The sequence below is a fragment of the Sciurus vulgaris genome (assembly GCF_902686455.1).
Source record: "Sciurus vulgaris genome assembly, chromosome: 3".
Classification (NCBI taxonomy): domain Eukaryota; kingdom Metazoa; phylum Chordata; class Mammalia; order Rodentia; family Sciuridae; genus Sciurus; species Sciurus vulgaris.
In genome coordinates, this window is record NC_136463.1 from 69,190,255 (window position 1) to 69,217,036 (window position 26,782).

General features: G+C 38.4%; 1 protein-coding gene across 1 annotated transcript in view; it reads right to left on the reverse strand.

Moving 5' to 3' along the window:
- Nucleotides 1-26,782, reverse strand: part of MYO1D (myosin ID) — a 323,486-nt gene that overhangs the window by 214,558 nt on the left and 82,146 nt on the right. The window contains exons 2-11 of the mRNA XM_079130441.1: nucleotides 19,870-20,078; nucleotides 18,888-18,981; nucleotides 16,601-16,766; nucleotides 15,149-15,202; nucleotides 13,518-13,613; nucleotides 10,192-10,308; nucleotides 8,131-8,334; nucleotides 5,622-5,767; nucleotides 5,215-5,329; nucleotides 990-1,160 (exon numbers count right to left, since the gene is read on the reverse strand). Coding sequence (XP_078986567.1) covers nucleotides 990-1,160; nucleotides 5,215-5,329; nucleotides 5,622-5,767; nucleotides 8,131-8,334; nucleotides 10,192-10,308; nucleotides 13,518-13,613; nucleotides 15,149-15,202; nucleotides 16,601-16,766; nucleotides 18,888-18,981; nucleotides 19,870-20,078 — 1,372 coding nt within the window. The remainder of the gene's footprint in view (nucleotides 1-989; nucleotides 1,161-5,214; nucleotides 5,330-5,621; nucleotides 5,768-8,130; nucleotides 8,335-10,191; nucleotides 10,309-13,517; nucleotides 13,614-15,148; nucleotides 15,203-16,600; nucleotides 16,767-18,887; nucleotides 18,982-19,869; nucleotides 20,079-26,782) is intronic.

Consider the following 26,782-nt stretch of genomic DNA (forward strand, 5'->3'; position numbering starts at 1 on the left):
AAGGAGACTATCTCACAAATAACGAGCTAGAAACAAACATCAGTCAGTGACCAATTTCTTGATGAAATGTGGTTTAACTAGCTAACTGTGGAATTCCCTGTTCTGATTATGTAATTTCAAAGGCAACAGAGTTAGGAAATATATGTATTCATGTTAAAAAATGGCAGCATATCACAGATTTATATAAAATAATAAAGGAGCAGAAATGTCTGCCCCTTTATTTAAGGACATGAAGGAGCAGGGAGTTGCTCTCCTTCAGCTTACGGCTTCTGGGCAAGCTTGCGTACGTGGGGAAGGCTACGGGTGATTGTGGTGCGCCCCTCCTCAACTCAGATCCTGAACAAATACTAATGGCAAACACTGCGTGCAGGGCCTGGCACAGAGGTCTGATTACCCAACTGCCACCAGTTATTACGGAAATGTGATTCGCTTATGACAGTTTTAGACTGTAAAAAATGGGAGCTCAAAGGAGTCTCATTTGCTCAAGCAATGAGTTTCCTTGTGATATGCAGAATTACAGCTAACATTTTTCCTGTTTTCAAGAAAGTCACATAGTCTGAAGACCCTGGGAGAACACACATCATATTTTGCAAATGAGGATCACAGTAAAAAGTCAAGGACAAAAGCTATTTTCTGTGCCAGAATTATCAGATGCAGGAGTAAAATTCTAGCACATGAACCAGGACTCTGAACCTATTGGCTGTAAATGACATCATGCTTTCCAAAGAATCATGCTCATTTTTCCTATTTCTAGCAAATAGGATAGTCTGGAGCTCCCTCTCCTGGACACTATGATTTTATCAATCTCATCATTTTATAAAACCAGAGAGGCAGAACTTCCCGTGGCAATAAATCATTTGATGATGCTTATGGTTTTCCTTATTTGAGTGGACATTCTGTAAATCCAATATCAAGTAATTTAACTCCATCCAACAATGAGCAAAATCTGACAGATCAAAATGAGAAGAAGATCTCATTAAGCACATTACCTTTCGGCTGGAAAAATGACCATGTTTGCCTAATTTACTGTTCAGTGCTTCAAGGAACATTTCATCAGTGACTTTGCCGACATTCATGCAAGCGTCATCTAGGATGGCAATGATGCCTTTGTGCTGCTGTTCCACAAGGTCCACAATGATCTGATTGTTGAAGTAGTCAATCTGTAGGGCACAGCGAGGAAGCAATTCTCCAAGTGAACAGAGACCAGCACAGGTGAAACACAAAGATCGTCTCCGCTAGTTTCTGGAGCATGTTTTACTCCCCTGAGGTCAACTGTGTGAATAGCATTAATGAAGTCTAACACTAAAAGAAGCCCACATTCTAACAGAGGTTTATTTTAAAATTTCTTTGTTATCTTTATATCATGAAACACTCTGTCAGAGATGAGCATACCCCAAGGCAAAAATTATAAAGTAGACAGCATTTCTGCTCTTGCTGATTCTTATTTTAATCCTGTCTCCATATTGCACACCCAACCCTACTCCTTTATGTTCCCAGACCCCCAGTCAATTTGCTGTTAACCACAAGACCCAGCTTCCACTAAGTGTAAACAAATGACCTCAAATTTTATTTGCTATACTATTCATTAACAAAGTGAAAGAACTATATAGAACTTGCACTTTTAGTTACATGACCTTCAGACTAAAATTTGAAAGACCATTTCCTCCAGTTTCTCAAAAGTTAAAAAGAATGAGTCTAACAAGAATCTTGATAATTTTCTGAATATAAAAAATTAATTCTGAGATGCATATATCTATAGAAGATGAGAATAAGAATTTCATTTATTTCTATGAGTTGAATTAAGTTATAAGAACTTCTGCTTTTTTAGATGCTTCAATATATACAAGCTTTGGAAAAAAATTCCTGTTTTAAAATTGTCCGACGTGATAGCCTGCAGCTCTCCTACGACCACACACGGCATGCACAGGCCTAACTCAGGCAAGTCATGCGTACCAGAGGGACAGCTTATTAGCACGCATATGAATCTTGTGTGTAGATGGGTCTCATCTCACGCAGGAGATCATTAACCTGTCTCTACCACCATCTACAAGGTCTATATACCTATAACGGACACTAACATGTCTCAAGTGCCCCTGCCCCATGGTTTAAAATCCAAGGACTTTTGCCAGTTGTGGCTTTCAGCCCCATGGTCAGCTTGCATGTTGTCTTCCTATCCAATGGACTGAAAACCTGCAACCTGGGTGGCTTTCCTCCTCTTTTTATGTTTTCTGGTTTGTCTAAATCAGTGATTCTCAAGTGGAGGTGATTTTGCCTCCCAAGGGACAGTTGGCAATGTCAGGAGACATTTTTTGATTGTCACAATGAAACAGTTATTTCCATCTTTGGAAAAAATATTCTAAAAATACTAAAATTAACTGTATATTAATTAATAGCTGACACCTTAGGCTCTGGGACTTTGGAATGAAAGACTAAGTCTTTTGTCTTGGAACAAAAGAATTACCTTAAAATTCAAATTGTATTATCCAAAGTGCTTGGTCTTTGCTGAAGATTCTAGAAACTCTTAGTTTGTAAGTTTAATTCTGCTTCACATACTGTTTAAAAGCAGTAGTTTTCAAACCAGCTACTTCTAGGAGCCTGGCATTTCCAGGAGGTTTTTTTAAGGGATACAGGGAGCCAGGAGAGAAGTGATGGGGCAGCCTAGGGGTATGGCTCTCGTCTGCCATTCCCATTCCCAAATACAATAGCGTTAACAATTATCCCTGCAGGATTTGATACTTTGATTGTTAAAAAGGATAATTTTGATCAGTTACCTCTGAATCATATCTGAGTAAATTTGTTTAAATTTGCTATTAAAAAAACCCTAAGCTTCAGTTATACTGTGTATTATACAACAGATATAGTCTTAAAGCTTCATATAAACTTAATTGCATTTTAAATGGGCTATGAGAGTTCACTTGAGTGTCTAATTCTCAATACTTAAAATGGCTTGTAAACTACATTGTCAAAAGATCTTAAGAGTGGATGAATCAGAGGGATAACCAGGAGTTTATGAACCTCCTGACAGAAGTTCACTGCAGTTCACGAATCAGACTGTGGAAAAAAACTGATCCTGAACCCAGTCTAGGCTCTAGATCTAAGAACCACTATACAAGACATGGGAAGAACAGAGAAACATATTAAATGACACCTCAGGAATGGGATTAGCAAGATCCAGACTGTGGGAAACAACACAGAACACAAGCTCTCTTCAACAGAAGATTGCAAAGGGGGAGGGGGAGAGGGAGGGAGGAGAAATCCTTGTGTGTGAAAGACCCAAACTCAAACAAACTGCAGAAGATAACTGTAAAACAATTGAGCAAATGTGAAATGTAAACACGAATTATATATTTGATGATATCAAGGAGTTTTTGTTCATTTTTGAGATGTGACAATAGTACTATGGTTATAGTTTTATAAAAATGTTTAAGAGAAATGCACTGAAATTAAAAAAAAATTTGTAGTTATAAAATGTCTTTATTTTATATATTTTTATTTGGTGCTAAGGATTGAACTCAGTGCCTCACATGTGCTAGGCAGGCACTCCACCACTGAACTACAGCCCCAGTCCTGAAATTTTTATAGATGAAATAATGGACACCTGATATTTGCTTCAAAATAACCTGGGTGGATGGTTAGGCATGGATGGCATGAGAGGCAATCACAACCAGGCTGGGTGGTGAGACATCGTGCTTATCATACCATGACTATTCCTTTTATTTTTAAATTTTTAAATAAAATGCCACTATATCCAGAAGATTGGGGTTTTAAAGGAAATGCCTAGAATAGAGATTGTAATTTTCTGGGGAATGGGCACTGCTCAGTAGCTGTCACCTTGAGGTTAGCCTTCTGTTCCCTCCTGGATACACATTTCTTTGGCTTATTTAGCTAAGATTTTTTTTTTTTTTAATATTTTATTTTTAGGGTTTGCTGATCCTTTTTCAGATGTTTGGAATAACCTACTGTAATAGTTACTTTGCTTTTATCAACGATGCCTTTAGAACTTGATACTCTGATTGTGAAAGGATATATTTGACAGGTACCTCGGAATTAAGTCTAAAGGACAAGTTTTAGGATAAAAATTGCTTTAAAAATCTAAGCTTCAGCTATACTTTGTATTATACATCAAATACATTCCTGGAAAGCTTCACTTAACTCAGTTGAATTACATTTTAAATATGTTCACTATTTAAATCAAACTATAGGCATTCTCTCATAAAGTAACTGACAACTCTGGTTTATTTGTAAATAGGTAAAATTTATGCTAATGCACTTGAATGAAATTTTTATGGTGTTCTAATATTTAACATGGAAGACCAAAGATTTAATTTAAGGCAGGAAAACTATTTATTATAGTAATACCTCTTTTTTCCTGAATGAGAGGAGATGGAAAACAAAAATGTAGGAGGGACTATAAAAGTAATTTAAATATAGCATTTCAAATGCTTTTTACTGCTATTATGTTGCTACGAAAAGAAATATTGACTTTATTTTTATTGTATGGCAAATTTTATAAACTTAGGAACTTATAAAAACTCAGAAGATTTCAAGACTCTTCCTAAAATTGCTTTAAAACACAAGGTCATAAGAAAAATTACAAAGTTTCCTTTCTATCGTGAGCAGAAGGTTTAATTGAGGGCAACCAGAAAGCCAAGCAAGACGTGCTTATGGGCTGGGATCTCTGGGGTTTGTGTCCTGGACAGTCATACTGTCTGGCTGTCTCTTACCAGTTCAGCGTGCCTGACAATGATAACAGTTCACAGAGAACCATGAGAAGACAGGTGATAACAGGGAAAGTAAATGGAGATGCAAGTTAATATAGCTGTCTGAATGTGCAGGTTTCAGAGCATATAAACATTGTCAACTGAGACAACAAAACGTCAGTTGGTTTACAAAGTCAAGCAGGAAAAGAGGGAAGGAGAAAAAACTAGGTTTAGAAGCAAACTTCAGTCAACTTAAAGTAACTGAACTGTTAGTTTATAACTAAACTCTAACAGACACATGTGGGATCAGTCACGTGGAGATTCACTGGCTGTCAGTCAGTGTGTTCTTGGCACCATTCACAACCCTGAAAATGAACTGGGTTTATATACCCCACAGGGGAAAGCTAAGGTGAGTTGTTTCAAGTGCCCAGGAGGATCAGGAATACCTAACATGGTGAGACTGGATGTGATCCCTAGCAGGTGAGCACATGAAGGCATTTCCCATGTCACTCACGTGCTTCCACGGGATGCCTTCCCGCTGGTATTCCTCTTGTTCCTGCTTCAAAACCAGCTGGATAAAGAGTTGCTGCAGTTTCTCATTGCAGTAATTGATGCAGAACTGTTCAAAGCTACATGAAAAGGAATAAATTAGGTTTACACAAATAAAAAAATAAGCAATAGGGTTTTGTTGTTGTTACTGTTTTTTTTTTTTTTTTGTTTTGTACTCAGAATGGAACCCAGGGGCACCTAACCACTGAGCCACATCCCCAGCCCTTTTTATATTTTATTTAGAAACAGGCACTGAGTTGCTTAGGGCCTCACTAAGTTGCTGAGGTTGGCTTTGAACTCACAATCCTCTTGCCTTAGCCTCCCAAGCCACTGGGATTAGCAATAGGGTTTTAAGTACCTCATGCAGCTCACCTGTTGTTGTCAAAAATTTCAAAGCCATAGATATCCAACACACCAATAACAGTGTTTTTCCCATGGATTGTGGTGTCATAGTTCTTGACCTCGATGATGTCATTGATGCGAGTAACGATCCAACAAAAAAGGCGCTCATATATCGCCTGGGAAGAAAATAACGTGAATTTTTTGCCCTTTTGGGTGTAAGTCCTCTGGATTTGTGATTTCTTGATTTCCTATCCACCTTCCCCTTATTGTTTAACATAGTTGTTATTAGACTAAGAACAATTAAAAATGTAGATCATAAGTTATGAAAAAACAACTACATGATATTTACTAAAATAAAGTAAGTGATTTGGGTTTTTAAAAGATGATCACATCGGACGTATTCCAGCAATGTTCCCCAGGCATGTTCCCATGCCCCTCTGTGCCAGTGATGTGCCTGCTCCCTTGTGTAAGTCACTCTTTCATCAATTGGTATCATAGTTGGTGTCATTTCATCATCTATGAGAAGTTGGGAATGAGTTAGTATCTATGCCCACTGCAGTTCTGTGAATTCTAAAAAATACGCAAATACTGATTTCTAATACTCAATAAGGGTTTGAGCCAAAAGGCCAACATTTGAAATTCCTCGAGAATCGAGTCCATGCTGGGGATGTGGCTCAGTGGTGGAGGCTTGCCAAGCATGCATGAGGCCCTTGTTCAACTCCCAGCACCACACACACACACACACACACACACACACACACACGTCAAACATACATCTATTGTACAAGGATACATACTTCAAAGACACACGTGGGGAAAGGAGTCACATGCAGCGCACATCAACAGCCTGATATGCTATGTGATGTCACGTCTTTAGAAAACCTGGACATGTTCCTGGACATCTTCCCCAGTCAGTCATTCTCCTCCTGTCTTCACCTTCCCTATACTGTCCAATCCCCTGGGGACTTCACTGATGTCCTACTATTCCACTTCCATGGCTCAATGAGGACCCCGAGCACCTCTGTAGAGAGGATCTCTATGTCACTCAACCTAGGTGCCCACTGGTTTTTTTGAAATATTCTCCTGTCTGGGATTTGTGATACCACCCTTCTTTGATTTTCCTCTTACTTCACTGGCTGATCTTCTAGGTGATCTTTGAGATTTCCTCCTCATCTTAGCTGGTTTACTTGGCCATCTTCTCCTTCCCTCTGAGTTATCTCACCCAGCATAAAATACTGCTGATATAATTGGACCCCCACATGGTTATCCCAGTCCATACCCAGGAGAGTCTATCAGCTCTGGACTCATGTGCTTGACTCTGCCTGACAATGGCCCTGAGATGTCTCACAGACACCTCAAACTCAGGTCCTGTGAGGACTCTTTATGCTTTCACTTCCAAAAACTGTTCTGATCCAACCTGGAGCCACAAATAAGTGGAACCAGCCACTTAGAAATTCATTGATTCAACAAATATTTGCTGAGTACCCACTATGTAGTTTATTGGATACATAATTAGATATATAGGACTAAGCAAACAGAAACAGTCTTCGTCTCCTTGGAGATTAGGGAGTAGGGTAAAGGGCAATCACACACAGACACACACACACACACACACACACACACACACACACACACACTCATTCACTCTCCCATTATACACGTACTAAAGAAGCAGTACTTGGCATTGGAAGGGAATTTGACCTATCTGGTATTCAGGGAGGCCAGGGAAGGCTTCTCTGAGAAAGTGATGTGTGAGCAGAGGTCAGAAGGATGGGAGAAGAGTGAGCCAAGCTGGGGAAACAGCATGTGCAGAGGCCCTGTGATTGGGAGCATAAAAGGATAAAGATCACTTGTGAGGCCTGGGAGAAGGTCGCTGTGCTGGAATGAGGACAGGTGGCTGCAAGACAGTATGAGATGAGGTGAAGGGGCCGGCTGGAGCCAGACCTTGCCAAGGCATATCCTTTCTTTTTCTTTTTTTTCTAAATTTATTTTTATTGTTTTAATTAGAGCTTTAGAGTTATACATAATAGTTGGGTTCGTCTCAACAAACTGATACATGCATGCAATTCAATTTCAGTTCATGATCTACCCTTTTCCATCCCATCCTTCCTCCCCTCTCCTATTCTCCTTCCTCTTCTAGACTTCCTTTGGTTTATCTGTTTATTTATATTTCTCCCTATGCATAAAGGTGAAGTCCCCTGTGGTGTATTTATATACGCACATAACATGATTTTTAAAGAATTCATCTGCGCTGCCCCCTCTTACCCATCCCTCCACTCTGCCTCTCCACCTCCTACATTATTCATCTTCCTGAAGGCAATATCCCTGATTCCCTCATTTCCACAGTTGCTCTGATTTTGCTTTCCTGGCGTGATGCTCACAGTCAGAGGGTGTCATTGAGATTATGATGGTCAGAAAGTCTCATCATGGTTTTGAAAAGCCTTTGCTGACTATCAAGAGGTGTGTGAAGACATCCTTGCAGGATTTCATTCATGCTGCAGCTGCAATCAACCCTGGGTTCACCTTGGTGAAACCTCACCTTGGCAAAGGCGTCTCGGCCGTAACTAGCTTCTTGTTCTGTGTGCTGCTTGTCGATGATGTCGCGGCCTGTGGCCACAGTCCTGTAGAGAAGGGCTTTCTCAACCATGTCTGTCTTAGTAGACAGCAATTCCGCTATGATAGATACAACCTTGCTGTTCTCTATGAGAGGTGTGTCTCCGTCCACCACAAATTTCAAATTTCCCTATATCAGAAATAAAAAAAAGAAGACATCATTTCCAGTGAGGGCCTGAAATATTATGTCAGGGATATATTTGCCAATTTAAAATGCAATTCATGTGATCTTATTTGCACCCATCTTCCCAAAATGGGTGTGATTCTGTTTGAATCTCCTGGGTTTTGAACTAGTTACTTTCATTGCATCAGCTGTTACTCTGAATTCTGCAGTATCATCGATAGAAGACTAGAAACAAAAATGAAAAGCCCAGGGCTTTGTCTGGTTTTTTTCCTCTTCTCCAGAAACTTGTTTGACTTTTTGTTTTCAGCTTATGTTTTTTATAGCAGTCCTAGGTTTTATGCAATCAAATTTATGAATCTTTTGCCTGAGGATTTTTCTTTCTTTGGTGTCATATGTAGGCCATTCCTACTCCCAAGAGTTTACGAATACTTAATATTTTCTTCTAATACTTCGTTTTGTTTTTCATTTAAATTTTTAATCCACTGGGAATTTATTTTGGCATGTATTGTAAAGTAAGACTTTACATTTTCAGATGGTTAGTGATCCAACACCATTTCTTGGGTTGTCTTGTTTTTTTCTCCTGACTTGAAATGTATATGTGTATGTGTGTTTGTGTGTGTGTGTGTGTGAAATTTCCTCAAGTGATTGAATCTATTTATGTTCCACTCTCTCAATAAACAATAAATATTTATTAACCAACAACCAAGTGTCTAGCACATCAACTGATGTGTTGATTAATTTGTTGATCTGGTGTTAAATTTTTATAACAAGTTTTAAGATATTGTAGCATTTACTATCACTTTAAATTTGGCAGAATTAGTCATGTCTTCTCTCCTCCTTCTCCTATCTTGCTATTCTTCTCTAATATATTTTATTTGATCTTCTTACAGGTTTATTGATCCAGGTAAACTCTAGAATCATGAAGTCAAGTTAAAAACAAAATAAGTTTCCTATTTAGATTCTGAGAAGTATCACTGCAATCTATTTATAAACTAACTTAAGGACATGAGAAAATGTGTAATATTAGTGTCTTCCTAGACAGGAATATTAATTTATTGCTTATACTTCCATTTTTCATATAGATTCCACATCTTTTTTTTTTTTTTTTTTTTTAGATTTTAAGCTTTCATACTGCCAATTATAGTTGTTAAAGTACACTAGGAGCTAGGGACCTCATAATCACCAAATGGTAAGGCTTTTTTTTTTTTTTTTTTTTAATTCTATGTACTTCTGACTCAGAGTTAAGTCCTGCTACATTGAAGAGAGACGTAATTTTTGTTTCAGATTTGAATCCATGTTGTTCTTCACATAGTATAAGATGACATGTTCTGAAAGTTTCTAATACCTCTAATCACATTAGGGGTAATGAAAGAACCCCAGCACGTGGCTGTTCACTTCTACTGGGTTGGAGGAGCTATGGTACAAAACCCCTGGACCTCAGGTCTGTGGCAGTGGCCTGTGGTGTTGGCTCTGTGAGGAGATGACTGAAATCTGGTACTAATCATCCATGATCCTATGTTTCCAATGACATTAGAAATTTATACCATTAGTAGTCACATCATTGCTGGAATTTTTTCTCCACAAAATTAACTAGTTCAAGTTTTGACAATACCAATGAGACAATGAACTGAAGCCACAGTCTTAAAACACACAGTGGTTTGGAAAATCCCTCAAAATATTATAAAATGATGGTGAGAACCACAGATTAATTTCTTCAAAATGTGAGCCAAGTTTTCTTCAAATAAATTGCTTTTTAAATCCACAGGGGAAAAAACAAAATCTTCTCAAAGAGTATCTTGTCGCCACAGGGAGCCAAAATATTCTAAGAGGTGAACGCCACTCCAAGAACATACTCCTACTCACCAAGTGAAGGATAGTAGCCAAAATTTTATACACTGTTTGAATCTCCTCAGGTTTGAAGCCAATTACTTTCATGGCATCAGCTACTACTTTGAATTCTGCAGCATCATTGATAGAAGACTAGAAATGAAAATGGAAAGCCTAAGTCAAGACATTTCACATGAGCATTAAAATCCAACAATTATGAAACTAAGTTCAAGTTTAGCCAAAGTCTTGATGCTTTTGTAGTAAGTCACTTGAGATGAGTGTCCAAAGAATAAAAGTATTTCAGGAGTGGGAACGATACTCAGCACATTTACAAAGCCCACTTTTGTGTGATAGCCATCCACCTAAAATAAGCACTGTGTACTTTTCTGAAAGCTTCAGGTCCGAGTTGGGATCAGAGAAGCTGATCACTGCTCTGTGACCCGTGAAGACAAAAGCATGGCATTCAAGATCACAAATGGAAATGTTGAATGTGGGAGCTTCCAAAATATATGGTTGGCTATCATCATCTGTGGCTCTTTGCTGCATAATTTATCTTCCACTTCTGTATAATCAGACTTTTTATTTCCCAGATGAAGAAATCAGGCCCCAAAGAGCAAAGCAGCCAGCCTGTCACTCAGCAAGCTGTGAAACAGACTGGGACTGCTTCACTCTCTCACTCACTTGGTAAGTACTTGGTAAGTCAGAGCTTCTAAATGGCTCAGGAGAGTTCAAAGATGGATCGCCTCCCCTTAAGGAGCTATGGCCATCAGGTTGTGAATTAAACAGAAATTCACAGTAATGGTAACTGCCTATGTTACAACTTTTCCCAAAGTAGCACTTACAGACTGATCCTTTTTTTGGGTGAGTTGCCTGGACACAGAGACCTAGCCTGATGCTCACCTGGCGAGGTAGGGAACAGAAAGGGGACTTCTCTGCCTGAGGAACACAAGTTCCTCTGGGACCCAGGAGACAACCAAGCAAGTCGGTACCTATCAATTCGTTTTTTTTTTTTAAACTTTGGGAAGGATAAATTAATCTCACAGAGTCTCAATTTTCCTCATGGTTAAAATGGGCATAATATATATTATTTCTCATAGTATTAATATGAAAATTAAATGAGATTTTATATAAGGCACCTCCCTAGTTAATAGCACATAAAAAGGCACATGAATATCGGATATTACTATTATGGTAAACCGCAACCATGTTGAAATTGCAGAGCAACTGGACAAAAGTTCTGAAAGTGTGGGGAACTGCTGATTGTTTCCCCAACACCCCTTCCCGCCCGTATTTCTTTCTTGCTGACAGAACCTGTTTATCCTCTCCCAGCACACAACTGGCCTGCACCTTTCCTCTCCATTGGTATAAACTAATCATGGTGATCTTGCTTCCCCTGCCAGTCACCTGGTTAGCCACAGGCATGTGATGCTATTCTGATCAACAAGACGTGAGGGAGGGAGGGAGAGAATGATAGAGCTGGATAGATGTGTGTGACGTGAGCGTTCCAGGAAGGTTTGCTCCAGTTTTAAAGGGACATAAGGGCAAGAACATTTCTTTTGCCTCTGAGTCCTGGAATTTTGAGACCATGAGGAAAACCAGACTAAGAGGACAAGACAGTCCCCTGAGTAGAGCAAAGTTGTAAGTTGGTAAGACAAACCAAAAACACCTGGGTCCCTAGCAACATTGTTGAGGCAACAAATTAACCAGTTCTGGAATTGCCCTGTTTCAGGGCTTCTGGTTTTGTAAGACAAGTAAGCAACCCAAGGTATCTTAATTGTGTAGGAGTCTTACATTTTAAGACTAGTTTAAAGAATATGTAAAGCAATACTTTCTAATTAAAATTGTCATGAATTTATATTTGCATGGGAAAATAGTAAGGATTACACTGTAATATAATAAAAGCAAGTTTGCTTAATCAGAATTTATTGTGATTTCATTATGAGCATGTACACAAACCATGATCAACAATTATGTCTGAATGGTAAGATTTAAGCATATTTTTGCTTCCTTTTGGTTCAACTTTATTTTAGGTTTTGACTGTGTTATTTTTGTTAGAGAGGAAGGGTGGGGGGAAGGAGGGGAAGTAGATGTAGAAAACTTATCAATAAAAGGGAATGTAAGCTGACTTCAACTTAGAAAAAGGGCTAAATGTTAACTTAATACTTACTTTCTTGTGGGGGCTCTACTCTAGCCCAAAATAATTTGGTCAATAAGGCAATCTGACTAAAAAAGAATATTCACAGCCACTGTCTTTCTAAGTGTTGATTTTACAATCCTTTCTATGTATTTAAGTACTTCTGGTGATTCTCAGAGAGGTAGAGTGTTGCCCTCTATTGTTCTATTTTCAATTGGTTTTTAGTCAAATACTTCTGCTCTTATAGGACTGTGAAAGGTTGGTGTAATTGAGATGTCAAATAGTGGAAAATTAATTGCAAAAAAGTATCATTTATTTCTATGCCTAGTGATAAAAACAGAGCTAAATCAGTAATAATAGTATAATTAGCTGAAGGTAAATAATAAAAAAAATTAAAGATCTTCTACATCTTAAGAGTCTTTTTATTTTTCATCCAATGAGAAAAGCAATGCATTTTTCATTAAAGTTTAAAATGTAGAAAAGTAGAACACAGATATCCATACTATCACCCTTTCTGAATAGATAATTAAAATCATGATGTATCCTTCATATCTTTATTTTATGCATTTATATACTTCCCCCCTACAAAATATAAGCAATACTTATTGTTATAATTTAACGTCAACAAACTACTTGTATTATTGGCAATAGTTGTAAAATGACTAGAAGAAAGTTAATTAGAAATAAAGGAGCAAAAATGTATCTATCTATGTATATGTGAATGCTTACATGCAAAGGAAGGGAAAATAGATTAATTTTGAAAGCTTAATACACAGAAATACTCAAGGGTCACAAAACTATTTCTAGGATACATCCAAATCAGCATCTGGAGGAAAAAGAAACAGTGAATGGAGAATCGGAGTTCTTTTTAATTTTGATTTGTTTTACCAACTTGCCTTTGGCCAAATCATATGAAATCTTAGAAGGAAGACTTCCTTGTTCTACTAAAATCTTTATAGTTGCAAAATATTGGAATGGGATGAAAAACATTGAACACAGAAAGAAATTTCTTTTCTGTTAGATGGTGACAAAATATAGGAATGGATTTAGCAAAGTTGTCCACTCTATAATGCACTGTGTCTCTGTCCCTGAGAGTTTAAAAAAATAGAAGAGAATTAGAAAAAACATGCATTTGCCTAAAGGCAGCCGGCTTGGTCAGATGAATAGCTAATGTCCCTTCAGATTGTCTGATTCTGTATCTGAACAACCTCCAAGAAGAAATTCCCACCTTTAACTGAGCTCCAACATGGATGTAGTTGTAAGATGAAAGGGATTTCTGCAGGTGTAGAGAACGCAGTATCTGCTCTGAGCCTCCTTGGAGTAGCTGAAAAACATTTCATTAGAAATAAATTAGTAAGATATATACTGAGGCAAATACATCACATACGCTAAGTTAGTGGTAATCTAGGTGATTTTTGGCTTTGAAGATTTTTTAAAGTTGTTTGGCTTTTTCTTCTTTTTACCTGAAGGTAAATGGCTTCAGTGTTAGAAGGTAAGCAGAATGTTACACGATCATGAAGAAAATGACTTAAAGATTCTCAACTTGTTTACTGTGCGACTGAATAGGTTTGAATAGGATCATCTGGAAAACAGAGCTCTGGCCCTGAGGGGGTCACTTGTTAAGCACCCTCTTTATGGAAGGGATAGAGCGGTGCCTTAGAATCTACAGGAAGTCAACACTGCCGCAGAGCTAAGAGGCATCACGCTCAGTGCCGAGGCAGAGACTGCTTTCCTTCACCAACTGCATTCTGTGGGGTTACCAAGGGGTAACCACTGCTCCAGTGTTGGATGAAGACGCATCTCAGCACCTTCATTCAAGGGGGAAAGACACTGGGAGAAAGTTAACAACTCTTCTCCATGTGGTAGAAGCCAATTGTCAACAAGAACAGATATAAAATCCAAGGCCCTTTATAGAGAGCATGTCTTTGGTAAGGTGGTGTGTTTAAATTCTCGGCTAAACTGTACACTTTGGTTAACTTGAAAGAGATAACTATCAGACTTTGAAAACTGAGTTTTTATGCAAGCACCCCAGAAACTGCATGTGTGAGTGAGTGGTGTTCACCACAGCAGTTACCTGACCCAATTTGGCACTCGACTGTAGGATGATTGTTCAATTACCTGTACAGACAGCTTACTCATGGAAAGCAATCTCAATTGATTCAGTTTTACTTCTTAAAAATCCAAATTAACATTGCTTAATTTGATCACTCTATTAGCCTTGGTTTAGAACACTTTGGGTTTTAAAAAATTATAACAATGCATCAAACTCAGTCTCTGAATGCAGATTTTGGAGTACAAGGAACAGTAAAAAGATTCTGATTTAGACTCTAACAACAGTCCCCAAAGAAGTGTTCAGTTTTTTCCCTAAGCTTCAATGGGATAAAGATAATTCTCCCTTGAACTTATAAATTCTGGTTATTTTTTTAAATGGAATCATATTGCTCTAGAGTCTTTTTATAATAGCAAAATAAACTGAATTTGCATCCTCATTTCTGGAATTCCAAAATATAGGGACAACAGTTTCAGTTAAATATAAAACCAAATTAATTTAGCATATTGAGAATTGACCCTACCAAAACTTTCATTAAACCATTCTCTGCATTGCAAGGAGATGCGGGTGATGCTCAGCCTAGTTCGTCTGGTTGGTTACCATCTGCCAGCCCTCACAATGGTCATGCTAATTTGATCTCTTATGAAGGAGTCAGGTAAGGTGTGTGCATGTGTGTACACATCTGTAATGCGTTGTGGACGAGTGGGCATCAGAGAGGGCTGGGACAGCAGACAGCTCAATATAAAAATACCAGTTTCTGGAGCAGCTGGGTAGATGATCAATTTTCTTCACAACAGGAGATTACTAACCTGATAGAAAGAATGAAAGCTTCTTTCTCCTGGCTGCTGTACAATCACTCGAGACTAAGGAAAAATACATTCAAATGGTTAATCTGAAAATGTACCCATAAAATAAAACAGAAGCCACTTTCTTAGGGAATCTTGCATCTCTAGTGCATTTCAATTTCCTAGAGACTCAGAATAGTGCTCATCTAAGACTAGGCCTTCCCTGTTACCCAGGTGCCTTTCTGATAATTCTTAAAACAGAGGTCCCTAAAACTTTCTGAACAATGAAGCTATTTTGATTTTTCTTTTAAACCTGGAGCCTAAAGATAGTATTTTGTGAGGGATGGAGAGTGGAAGTGGGGAGAACAGAAAGGAATGCTTTGGGAGGACAGTTCTCAACATTCCCCTCCCCAGGGTCTGCTGGCATTTTAAAGAGCAAGGCTATATATCCTGTAATAAAACCAGTTGTGCAAGATCAGTCCCTAGAGATGCCTGCCTTAGATGGTTCCAGAAAGACTGCTGTTAGGAGAGGGCTCAAATTGTGTGTTCATCTGAAGGGATTCTTTTCATTAAACATGTACGTAAAGCCATGAAATATTTTGTAAAAAAAGACTGATAATACATGGCATTTCCTGTCCTTTTTCAACTGACTCTGATAAAACACTCATTTCCTTAACACTCTGACCTCAATATAACAAAAATAGAGATCATGCTGCATTATACTGCCATAAAAGCAGCCACAGGGTAAATGGGATGGAAAGCTCTTAACTGAGAAGGCATGTCCCCTTAGGTCATAGCACAACTCCAGGTGGAGATCAGTTCTATAAAGCACAAGCTTAACTGTGAGACTCAGGGATGAACACCGTGTGCTCCTGCAGCCAGGTTCAGTGAGGATCAAGATTAGTTAGGACACAATCTTTCTGGCAGTCCCAAGAGGAAAGTTCTAATTGCACTCTCCTAGAAATTGGGCCTAACATTCACTTAGGCAGGTAAAACATATTCCAAATTTTCACTGACCAGATACAGTATGCTTCATAATTAGGATGTAAGATCACAGAGTACATAGATGATACTACAAAGCAGCGAATGAACAGAAACTAAGGAGGAAAGGAAATTTCAAATTAATTAAAATGGAAGACGGAGATGTATAAAGATAAGAACTGACGAGGCCTAGTTGGTTTTTGGTTAAACCTGACCCAGAATTTTGTGCTCACTCCCCTTCGCTTCCCACCACATACAGCCCCCCGCCCTCCGAAATCTGAATCTACCAAATCCCTCAGTTTTTCCAACTTGATATTATAAGTGCTAATAAGAAAACACAAAAGGAGAATCTTACCACAGAAAGCTAACTTGAGGAGGGAGAAAAGGATTAAGAACTACTTTAAAGCTAAAAAATTAAATTCTATAAATATAATTATTTTTTTAAAAAACATTCAGAACTTATAAACATTATCCTCAGAATTAAGCACACTTTACCTTCTCCAATAAGTAGTTGTTGATATGCCCACCAATAGGGTCTCCTTTGAAATCAAAGTTGATATCCATGTATTTTCCAAACCTGCTTGAGTTGTCATTACGGTTGGTTTTGGCATTTCCAAAAGCTTCCAAAACACAGTTGGACTTAAGCAGCATATTCTTCACTCTTTAACACAGATGAGCGAAAGTCATTATAAAGAGTTGCAGAGATTAGAACTTTTAAAAAATTTGGATTTTGCTAAAACATATGCAAATATTTACATAAAGATGCAGATTGCAGCACTGTTTGCGATATAAAGAAAATACAAACAACTTAAATGTGCACTAAGAAGACAGATAAAATACATTTTTGTTTCCTGATATAATGAAATGCTACATAGATGTTAACAAGTAAAGAAGTACATCAATATATACTGATATGGAAAGGTATCCAGAATGTACCAATGAATATGAAATCAAATTGAAAAATAATATGTATTGCAGGACCTGAGTGTGTTTATATGTACACACACCCAGGGAATGTTTGTGCACATAAACATGTGTTAGTAAATCTTTATAGATCTGTAGGGAACAGCACATGCCACTATGTGATCTTAGCTAGAGGTTGATGGGGTAGACAGGTGAGATTTCACTGAACTTTTACCTTCAACTTAATTCAATAATTTTTGGTTTTTCTTTTAAATGAATATGTTTTATTTCTATAAGAAAAAAAATTTTAGAAAGTATGTTCTGAAAAGAAAAAGAACAGATGATATAGTAAAGGAGAAAAAAATTAAAAGAACTTGCTTATTAAGCCTAGAATTGTGACATTTTATTGTACTTAGTTATTCCCCATAAATTTGATCTTTACTAATTTAAGAATTGTTCTTTATTTTGTTTGAAGCTGTGTGAAATTGCACCTTTGTACCAGCCATGGAATGTGCTTTTTACTCAATGAATGCTAACTTTTTATAGAGTAGTCTTCCCCAGTGGATACATTTTAACTTCATGCTAGTCCTTATATCCTTGTTTTGACTTCTCTGACAAAATTCAAGCACACCTGCAGAAATGCAGCCTCTGAAACAGCTCAATGGAACAGATCCATTGTTCCTTCCAGGAATACCGCAAGTGACCCTTCGACCTTATTACCTCACAAATTAAAGTATAGTTGTATAATGTGTGTGGAAACTTTCTGCTCAGAAAGGAAACTATAAAACTATGGTAAGATATGCTTGTGAAAGACTAGTAAGTGTTTACATGCCTTACTCTACTCCAAGAAATAAAATTAATTTGGTTCTTGGCTAGTCTCCTGAGCTCCTAAGGAAATAAGGAAACCTTGATCAAATCCTCATCTTTGTCAAATTACACTGCAAAGTCAGAATCAGAAGTGGGACTATGTCACAATTAAGAAGAATGCCTTCCGACCTGGCAATCCTGTTCAGTTAATGATGGAAAGAGAAAACCCACGTAGGGTCACTGAGTCTAAATTTTCTTCTGTATGTCAGCCTAGTTCCCTGTCTTCCCCGTCATAAAAATGAAGACTGTGATGCCCAGGTGAGGTGTGACTTCGGGGAATTAACAATCTCCTTTGAAGCTGCCACCCATTAGGAAACTACTCTCTTTCTCTCCCAAACTGCTGTGCCACGTAAGAGTAAGAAAGTCTTTTCGCTTGATAACCACGCCTTTTAAAGCCCATTCACTCATTCTTCGGTGTTTGTTGATTAAATGCCACATGCCTGCGCTGTCCAACCTGCAGGGCTGACTGCAGACGGTTGCATTGCTCATCTCAGCATGAGCAGCAGCGTGGTCGCACAAGGCCCTTTCAGGGGTGAACCTTACTTAAAACTTCCAACAGGGGTGGGTTCTGGTGGCAGCGATGATGGGAAGGCACCAATAGGCTTTCCAGACGAGCTTCACTCAGAACACAGTTTAAAAACAAAACAAACAAGGAACAAGGAACTTACAACAGCTTGGACAATGAAAACCTACCCCAGTACATTATAACAGCTCCTGACTGCACATAGGCAGCAGTGGTAAACTAGAATGGGGACACTCGCAACCATTTCAGAGTAATTTTTAAAATTATAATTTAGCAAAACTTACTAGAGTAGCATTTTTCTACTAAAAACAAATCTAGAACTAGAGCAACATAAACAGAAGCAGAGAGAGATGATAGGCAATATGAGAATCAAAGTGGTTTAATTATCAAAAAAATATCTGACACCTGTCCATTTAGGCCCTGACAAGTCTGTACAGAGGATGGGGCTCCCTCAGTACCCCGCCTTCCCACCATCTGTCAGGACCTTACCTTTCCACCTCGGCTCTCTGACTGGGGTTGGTGATAGCCGCAATGTACTGCATGATGTACTTACTGGCTTCTGTTTTACCGGCTCCACTTTCCCCTGCAGGAAAGAATTGTGTGAGACTTAACATCTTAATTTAAACTAAGATTAAACTAATTTTCAATAGAACAATTTTAAATTTTGATGTTGATATTTCCCAGTTCTCATTTCACTACATGAAATGCCTTGAAGGGCCTGAGGTATCTGGGTAGCTCAGCTCCACTTCTTCTGGGCAGTAGCTTAGGCCCTTCCTCAGTGGACCTTGTAAAGCTCAGGATATGAGCTCCAAAGGCCTATTTCTGCATGTGCCTCCACACCAGCTCCTAAGCATCAATCTGACTTTGAGTTTATTCTTCTGTTTGGAATCTCAGTATTTCATTTTCTTGATTTCATTCTGTTATTATTTTAAAATGTTTTGGTTACATTTATCTGGTACTTTTATGTGCTGGAGATAGGAGGAAGCATATTCCATGCTGGCTGACTGAGCCAGACTTACAAACTGTAAGTCTGTTTGTAGATTTACAAACTGACTGGAAGTCATACAAGCGTAACATATTTTTTTTCTTTAAGATGGGGTCTCTCAACATTGCCCTGGCTGGACTTGAACTCCTAGGCTCAAATGATCCTCCCATCTTAGCTACTAGAACCAAGACTAGTGGATGATCAGAAATGACATAAATAACTTGGTACTTAATAATCATTACTTTTTTTTTCCCCATAAAATTGCTTAGGTTTTTGCCTTAAAAGATGATTTCACTGGGGCCAGGGTGTAGCTCAGTGGTAGGGTACTTGCCTGGCACACACAAGGCCCTGGGTTTGACTCCCAGTACTGCACATGGGCATGCGCATGTCTGTGCACACACACACACAGTCAGCAACTATGTGATCTTTGTGTACCGAATACAATACACCTTGACTTTGGACATACCAGGGACCCCCTTTAAATACCTGATATCACGATACAGGTGTCTTTTGATCGCCTCTTCATAGCCTTGTAAGCAGCATCGGCAATGGCAAAAAGATGAGGGGGTCTCTCATAGAGCTCACGGCCTCGATACTGCTCAATTGTGTCCCTCCCATAGATGTTCAGCGACTTGTAAGGATTCACAGAAACGACGACTTCGCCAATGAATGTGTAGATGCGCCCCTTCTCAAATCTGTATGGGAGCAAAAGAAAAGGAAGACACAGCTATGGTTATGAAGTGCTACTTCTTTCCTGAGAGTCTCTTATTTCCAGGCAAGTCCAAATATCCCAGCAACAACTTCTGATGTGCCATTGATTCTGAGTTTGCTTTTAGAGACCACATTTGAGGCTATGCCCTTCAGAGGACACAGAAAAGACCAGGATTAAAAATTGGCAAGAAAGAAAAATTTAACTTATTGGAGGCAAATATTTCCTGTTTCCAAAATAGAGATAGGTGAGAGGAAGAAAAAAGTAAAATTAGCAGAAGAAAATCTCAGAGTTCTAGAAGGAAAAGAGATAATATTGAACCAGGTCTTAAAATTCACTCAGTCACATTTTCAATTATAAAGAGACCTGTCCAAGTATAAATGTATTTCTTCTCTTACTTGAAACCTTGATAAAATGTCAGGAGAGGACTAAAAACAGTAAAATCCATAACAAATGGTAGAGGAGACACTTTTGTCTGGTATAAATGAAATTTATTTTTTTAGTGACAGCCTAAAATCCCATGGTGTAGATAAATCACAGTCTAGTCATTGATTCCCCTTCCCTCCTGCTACTATGAACAATACTGCAGAAATTACTGTGGACACATAATCTTACAAATCAGGGCTTTTATTCCTGCGGGAAAGAGTCTAAGGAATGGGACAGCTGGCTGAATATTTTAAAAGTATCTGAAGTATGATCCAGTCTTTCCCCCAAAAAGCAAAGGTTAAAAAGCTATCATGTACGCATTTGTATGCACATGTGTACATAGATATATTTGATGAGTGCTTGGAAAAATGCAGAAGAATATATGTTGCTTCAATCATCCTTGGATACACACAGTAGGGTGATATGGATAAAGGCTTATGATGAGGAAGGCCATGTGGGCAGGTGGGAGGAGGACAGAGAACAAAGAAAAAGAGTAAACACCCCACGACTGCAATAATAAATACATATCCATAAATTTGCATGAAGAAAAAATCTTTAACATAAAACATAGAAAACCTGTATATACCCACTATTTACCCAGTAATTCATACCTACACACATGTGTGAACCAGAGCTTGACCATTTCTACACAAGTGGTTGTCACCACACTCAGCCTGCTGAGAGGCATAGGTGTGGACACACACAGTTGTCCTTCAGTATCCAGGGACACTGGCTCCAGCACCCCAGCAGATACCAGAATTTGTGGATGCTAAAGTCCTTATATATAATTCCACTGTATTTGCATAGAATCTATACTTTAACTCATTTCTTGGCTATTCATAATACCTAACACAATGTAAGTGCTATATAAACAGTTCTTATACTACATCATCTAGGGAAAAAGTCTGTACATGTTCCGTATAAGTGCAATTTTCTTCCCCCAATATTTTTGATCCAGAATTAGTTGCATCTGTGGATGTGGAGGGGCAGCTGTATCTCACATCCCAGAGCTGAGAGAGGGGAGTGCTCAGACAGGCTCCAATGCTGCTCCCCAGAAAACACGCCTCTCAGCTCCTGGCTGTGTGGCCAACAGGCAGGGGAATAACTAAGCTTTGGGGACCAAAAGGCAAGATCTTTGAACTTCCTTTAGACTGGAATTGAGGTTGTCAGCTATAATTAGGAGTAGAAATAAACAGATGTAGATAATGTCAATAATAAGTTAGAACCAAGATTTTTACCAAGTAGTTAGTTAGTATTTAAATAAAAGTTGTTAACTACTTTGAGGTTTTCTATGCATTTTTCATTTGGGGTTTTCCTATTTGTCCTCCTCACTGTTAGAAAGTTTGCAAGGTAGTTGAAATCACGGACTTTGGAGTTTTTCATCTTAGTCTGAATGTTCATATTGTAAACTTAACAGCAGTGAATCCTTGTAAAAGCTACTTAACACTACCTGTGTTTCAGCTTCTCCATCTGTAAAATGGCAATAATTACACTCCTCTATCCTTCTGGCATTAAGTACTTTTTAAGAAAAGGCAATTAATCTTTATAATTCTGATATGTTATTCATGAAGGGCATTTTTAATAAAGGTTTTTATTAACATTGCTAATGAAATCACACCCATTAGTACACCTGAGGCATGATCATAATCTGATTGCTTCCCTTGGTGGTCAATAAACTACAAGTCACCAGAAAAATGCCTACATAACTCAGGTTTAAAGACTCACAAAATAATAAAAAGTAAGATTTATCACTCAAGTGTTTCTGGCTTAATCTGCCAATTTTTAGCGTATGCTCACCAGGTATCTTCAAGGAAAATAATTAAAACAACAAGATTCCTTAGTCTTCAAAAACTTCTCAAAGAGGTACAAATAGCAGAAAGGAACAAAAGCATGTCAGGAAAGTTACCTCATGATTCTAGTACACCATGACTAGGAGACACAACAAATAATGTATGCATTAGAATGTTGTTCTAAGATTATAGGTTTTTCCAATAATACAATTTCTTTTGCACTAATTATTAGAGCCAGTAATAGATCATTGTTTTCTGAAATGCTATTTCAGCCCCAATAAAAAAAAAAGTTTATCAAAACCTCTAGGCATCATGTTTATAAAATGCAATTAAAATGCATGCATACAATCAGTAACTATTATAAATCATGCATAGCTATTATCTTGATGATAAATAGTAGAGACTCAGAAAAATACCATGTTAAATATAATGCTTCAACAATTTGCAAAACATTAGAAGCACATCTTATTTGAAATTCTATCAAATCAAACTTTCAATTTGGTTAGGTCTCAAAATCACCACTAGATGGTGCTAATATACACTTTAACACCAATTCAAGATTTCTACCTGCTTTCGATAGGTTCAGGATAAGGAGCAAGCAGGAAGGTTTTCTGGAGGAACTGCAGTAATTATCCTAGATGACAAACAGGATTATGCCATCTGTTACACGAAGGCATTTCTATGACCTCAGAGGGAAAACCTGTTAGGACAAACTTGTAATTCACTCTTCAAATATATATTCAGTATCTGTTTTGCGTCAGACAATGGGCCTAGCCCTCGGCATTAAAAAAAAAAAAAAAAAAAAAAAAAAAAAAGAACAGGAAAATACTAAATAAATAATAACAATAGAGTATGATAGGTGAGGTAATAAAAGCATGTACTGTGGTGTCAAAGGCTCTCACAACAAACTACTTTCAATAAGGAATACTGGGAGTCATGGCAGGGCACGTAAGGTCTGACCTGCATGTTCCTTTTTGCTTAAATACTAACTAGCATCAAAAGTTCCACCCATCAAAACCTTCCCCATGGTCTCCTTCACCCTTGCTCACATGAATGAACTATTTACAGTTCCCACAGGCACCAGGTCTTCGTGATTTTGCCGGTGGGGTTCATTCTGCCCAGCACACCTTCTTCCTGGTCTCTTTCTGCAGGTGTGTGTGGGTTCCCACTCATTCTTCAAAAGCCCAAGCAGTTCTTTGAGGGAGTCATTCTTGATGTTCTGCCTCTGACATTGAGATTCTGACCTTTGCTCACTTCGTATCCCCCTTTAGAATTCCCCAAATGGTTAAAATTACTTAACAGTCACTGACTAAAAAAAACAAACAAACAATTTTGTAGTTGTAGATGGACAGCATGACTTTATTTACTTATTTCTGTATGCAGAGCTAAGGATTGAACTCAGTGCCTCACACATGCTAGGCAAGTGCTCTGCCACTGAGCCCCAGTCACTGAGTTTTTTTTTTTAAACTTAAGAAAAACTTAAAGTATTTCTTAAAAGGGCTAGATATTTTCATTAGCTTTTAAAGAAAACAAAGGGATTCTAGAAAGTTTTGAATTTGTAGCAATGGAAAAATTATAAAGATAATGCCTTTGAAGAATACTAGCCCTTTGGAAATGAACTCTGAAATGTTCATTTTTATTTTAAAGGTAGCCTCCTTAACTTGCAAATGTCACTTGTATTCAAGAGCATCTACAGTAGGAAGTCAAGACGTGAGCTCCTTATGAGTCATGGGCAGACTGTGTGGGACCCTACTGAGACATACACGGCTGTGTGTGTGTGTAACAGGGAAGTGGTTGGCCTCACCAGAGCTACAGAATGTCACTGAACAGTTGGAAAAGTTCAACAAAATAGGATTTGCTATGATATGATAGGCTTTGAAAGCCAAGTTGAGAAGAATTAGCAAAACCTTTTCTAGTTAAAAGAGGCCAATGAGGTGCTCAATGAGGGGAGTGATAGTAGATATTAGGGAAAGAGAAATGAAAATTATTTCGAGAAGAAACTGGAGAGAATTTGAAAACTTACTGAACATAAGGGACAAAAATATATATAACTTTGAGCTGGGCATGAGAAAAAAAAAGAATTTATTTATTTCAGACTATGTTTCAAATGTTCTCTTGAGGTTTCTAAGATTCACCTACTATTAGAATTGATAGCCTTGGATGACTTCTTGACCTACATGGAATAATCAATCATATTCAGGAGGAAAATTCTCTGTAAATGATCTATCATGTGTTTAATAAAATCTTTTTCCCATAGGTATTACTCATTGTTTCACGAGGAACCTAGACTTTCTGAATAAGTCTTGCTTAATCACAGGATTTGACCTGACTTCCTTTCCATCCCAGTGCAGATGAAACCTTAAGTGGCTACAAACACCCTTATTTCTCAGGAGAGGTTTGTCTACAGAGGCCTTCTTCAATAAATCTTGATTGAATTTTCCACAGTAAGTTCTCAGGGATCTTGCTAACTTCCTTGGTTGGTCATCTATGCTGCCTGTCTTAGTTTCTCAGCAGCGTTGGACATGGCGTCCCATTTTCTCAACACCCTCTTCTCTTGGCTTCTGGGAGGTCATATTCTTTCATATTCTCTGGGTTTCCTTCTGACTTTTACAGTTTTCCTTTCCATGCTGTTTTGTTTCCTTCTCCTTTTCTACCATTCTTAAATACTCAAAATCTCTAGGATTGATTCCAGGATCAAACACTGCCCAAGATTCCCGTTTGAGAAGGATAAAGTAAGGATATCTTTGCCCTGTTCCACTCTCTGAAAATCAAGAATAAGAAATCAAACCCACTACAGAAAAGTGTTACCAATCATGAAATAAAACACTAGCCACAACTCTGAACTACAGTAGATATATATGTACACTATACAATATATATACAATATATTCATATATCCATATGAAGAAGGGCTGTAGAATATTATGGAAACCAGACCTAGGTGAGGACAGGCCTCTGCAATCTAAGGCCTTAACCTCTAAATGTAGGTCAAGAGTTCCAGAGCAGCCAAACCAAAAGCCTCTCACCAAGAAAGGCATGTTCACAGTATGCAGGTGACAAAACGAGCCCCATTAGAAACTTCTGAGTAGCTGTAAGGAGTGGGTAAATGAAAATACAAATAGAAATTATTATTTTTCAAGAAGCAGGCTTCAGAGTTTTGAGGCAAAATAGAAAAAATAGGTACAATCACCCTTGTAGTGAATAATCTCAATAAATGAAGATTTATTTCAGAAGCCCTGCAGCATATTTATGGGACTTGCTTGTCAGGCAAGATGTGTGTCATTTCAGGGCAGAGTGCTGGTTTAGAAACAACGGAATCCAGACTCCAGGGTCTACTGGTCATTCCAATGCGGGACAGACAGACAGGAGGGTTGGGAACATGAGGCTGGAGGAACTGCTCCAGACTGGGCCCATTGTGCTGACCCCCACATGCTTTCACTCTTGAGGAGCAATTTACCTGCAGCCCTGCCTGGCTTAAGTGGACAGGATATGTTACATTCCTCAGCAAACTACCTGTCATCTGCAGGAAACATGCAGGCCCTAAATTCCAATAAGAAGAACACAGTTACCCTCAAGCGGGAGACTTCTGTGACCCTTATCCCAAACAGGCCTCAGAATTCAGGGAGATAAGGATAATTCCCCCAACCATAAAATCTGTAAGAACAGGTTCCATCCAATTAGAACTGGTCAGCATGGGCCAAAGTGACCTAAAGTTGTCATGGTAGTGGGGACCTGAAGGTCTGATGTTAACCTGCTGTGGAAAATCCAGAGGTAAACTTGGGTGGGACTCTCTGGAAACCTCTCTGGGACCTCCAATAAAACTGAAGCTCAGGAAAGTCATGCAGTCTCTCTCCTCTCTAAGAGAACCCACTTCTCCCTTGAAAGCGTCTCCTTTTCCCCTTTCCTACCCCTTCTAAGAAACTCATGCCTGTTACTCGGAGTGACATGTCTGAAATCTTTTTGACTTGATCACAGGAATCGGGGTTAGCAGGGGGGCCTTTGCACTGCCCCATTTTCCTGGAAGGCCCCAGCACTGTAACAATTTCGCACTCACACTCTTTGGATAAATAACCCAGAGTGAACCACATCTATTCAAAGGTGACAATAATCAGAGGGAATCAGAATGGGATTCATGATAAGATGTTATAAGAAAAAAAGAATTTGATAAACAGAAGGTAGATCAAGAACCCCACACTCCCCAAGATGAAATAGGTCATGAAGTAGAAAAATAATTTTAAACACTTCCATATCAAAGCAAAGACTGTAAAGAAAGCATAGTCAAAACAAGTATCAAGAAGACACCATTAGAAAAGAGAAATCCTATTTAAAATCATTAAAGAGAGCGCACACCTGTAATCCCAGCAGCTCAGGAGGCTGAGGCAGGAAGATCGAGAGTTCAAAGCCAATCTCAGCAAAAGTGAGGCACTAAGTAACTCAGTGAGACCCTATTTCTAAAAAAAACATGCAAAATAGG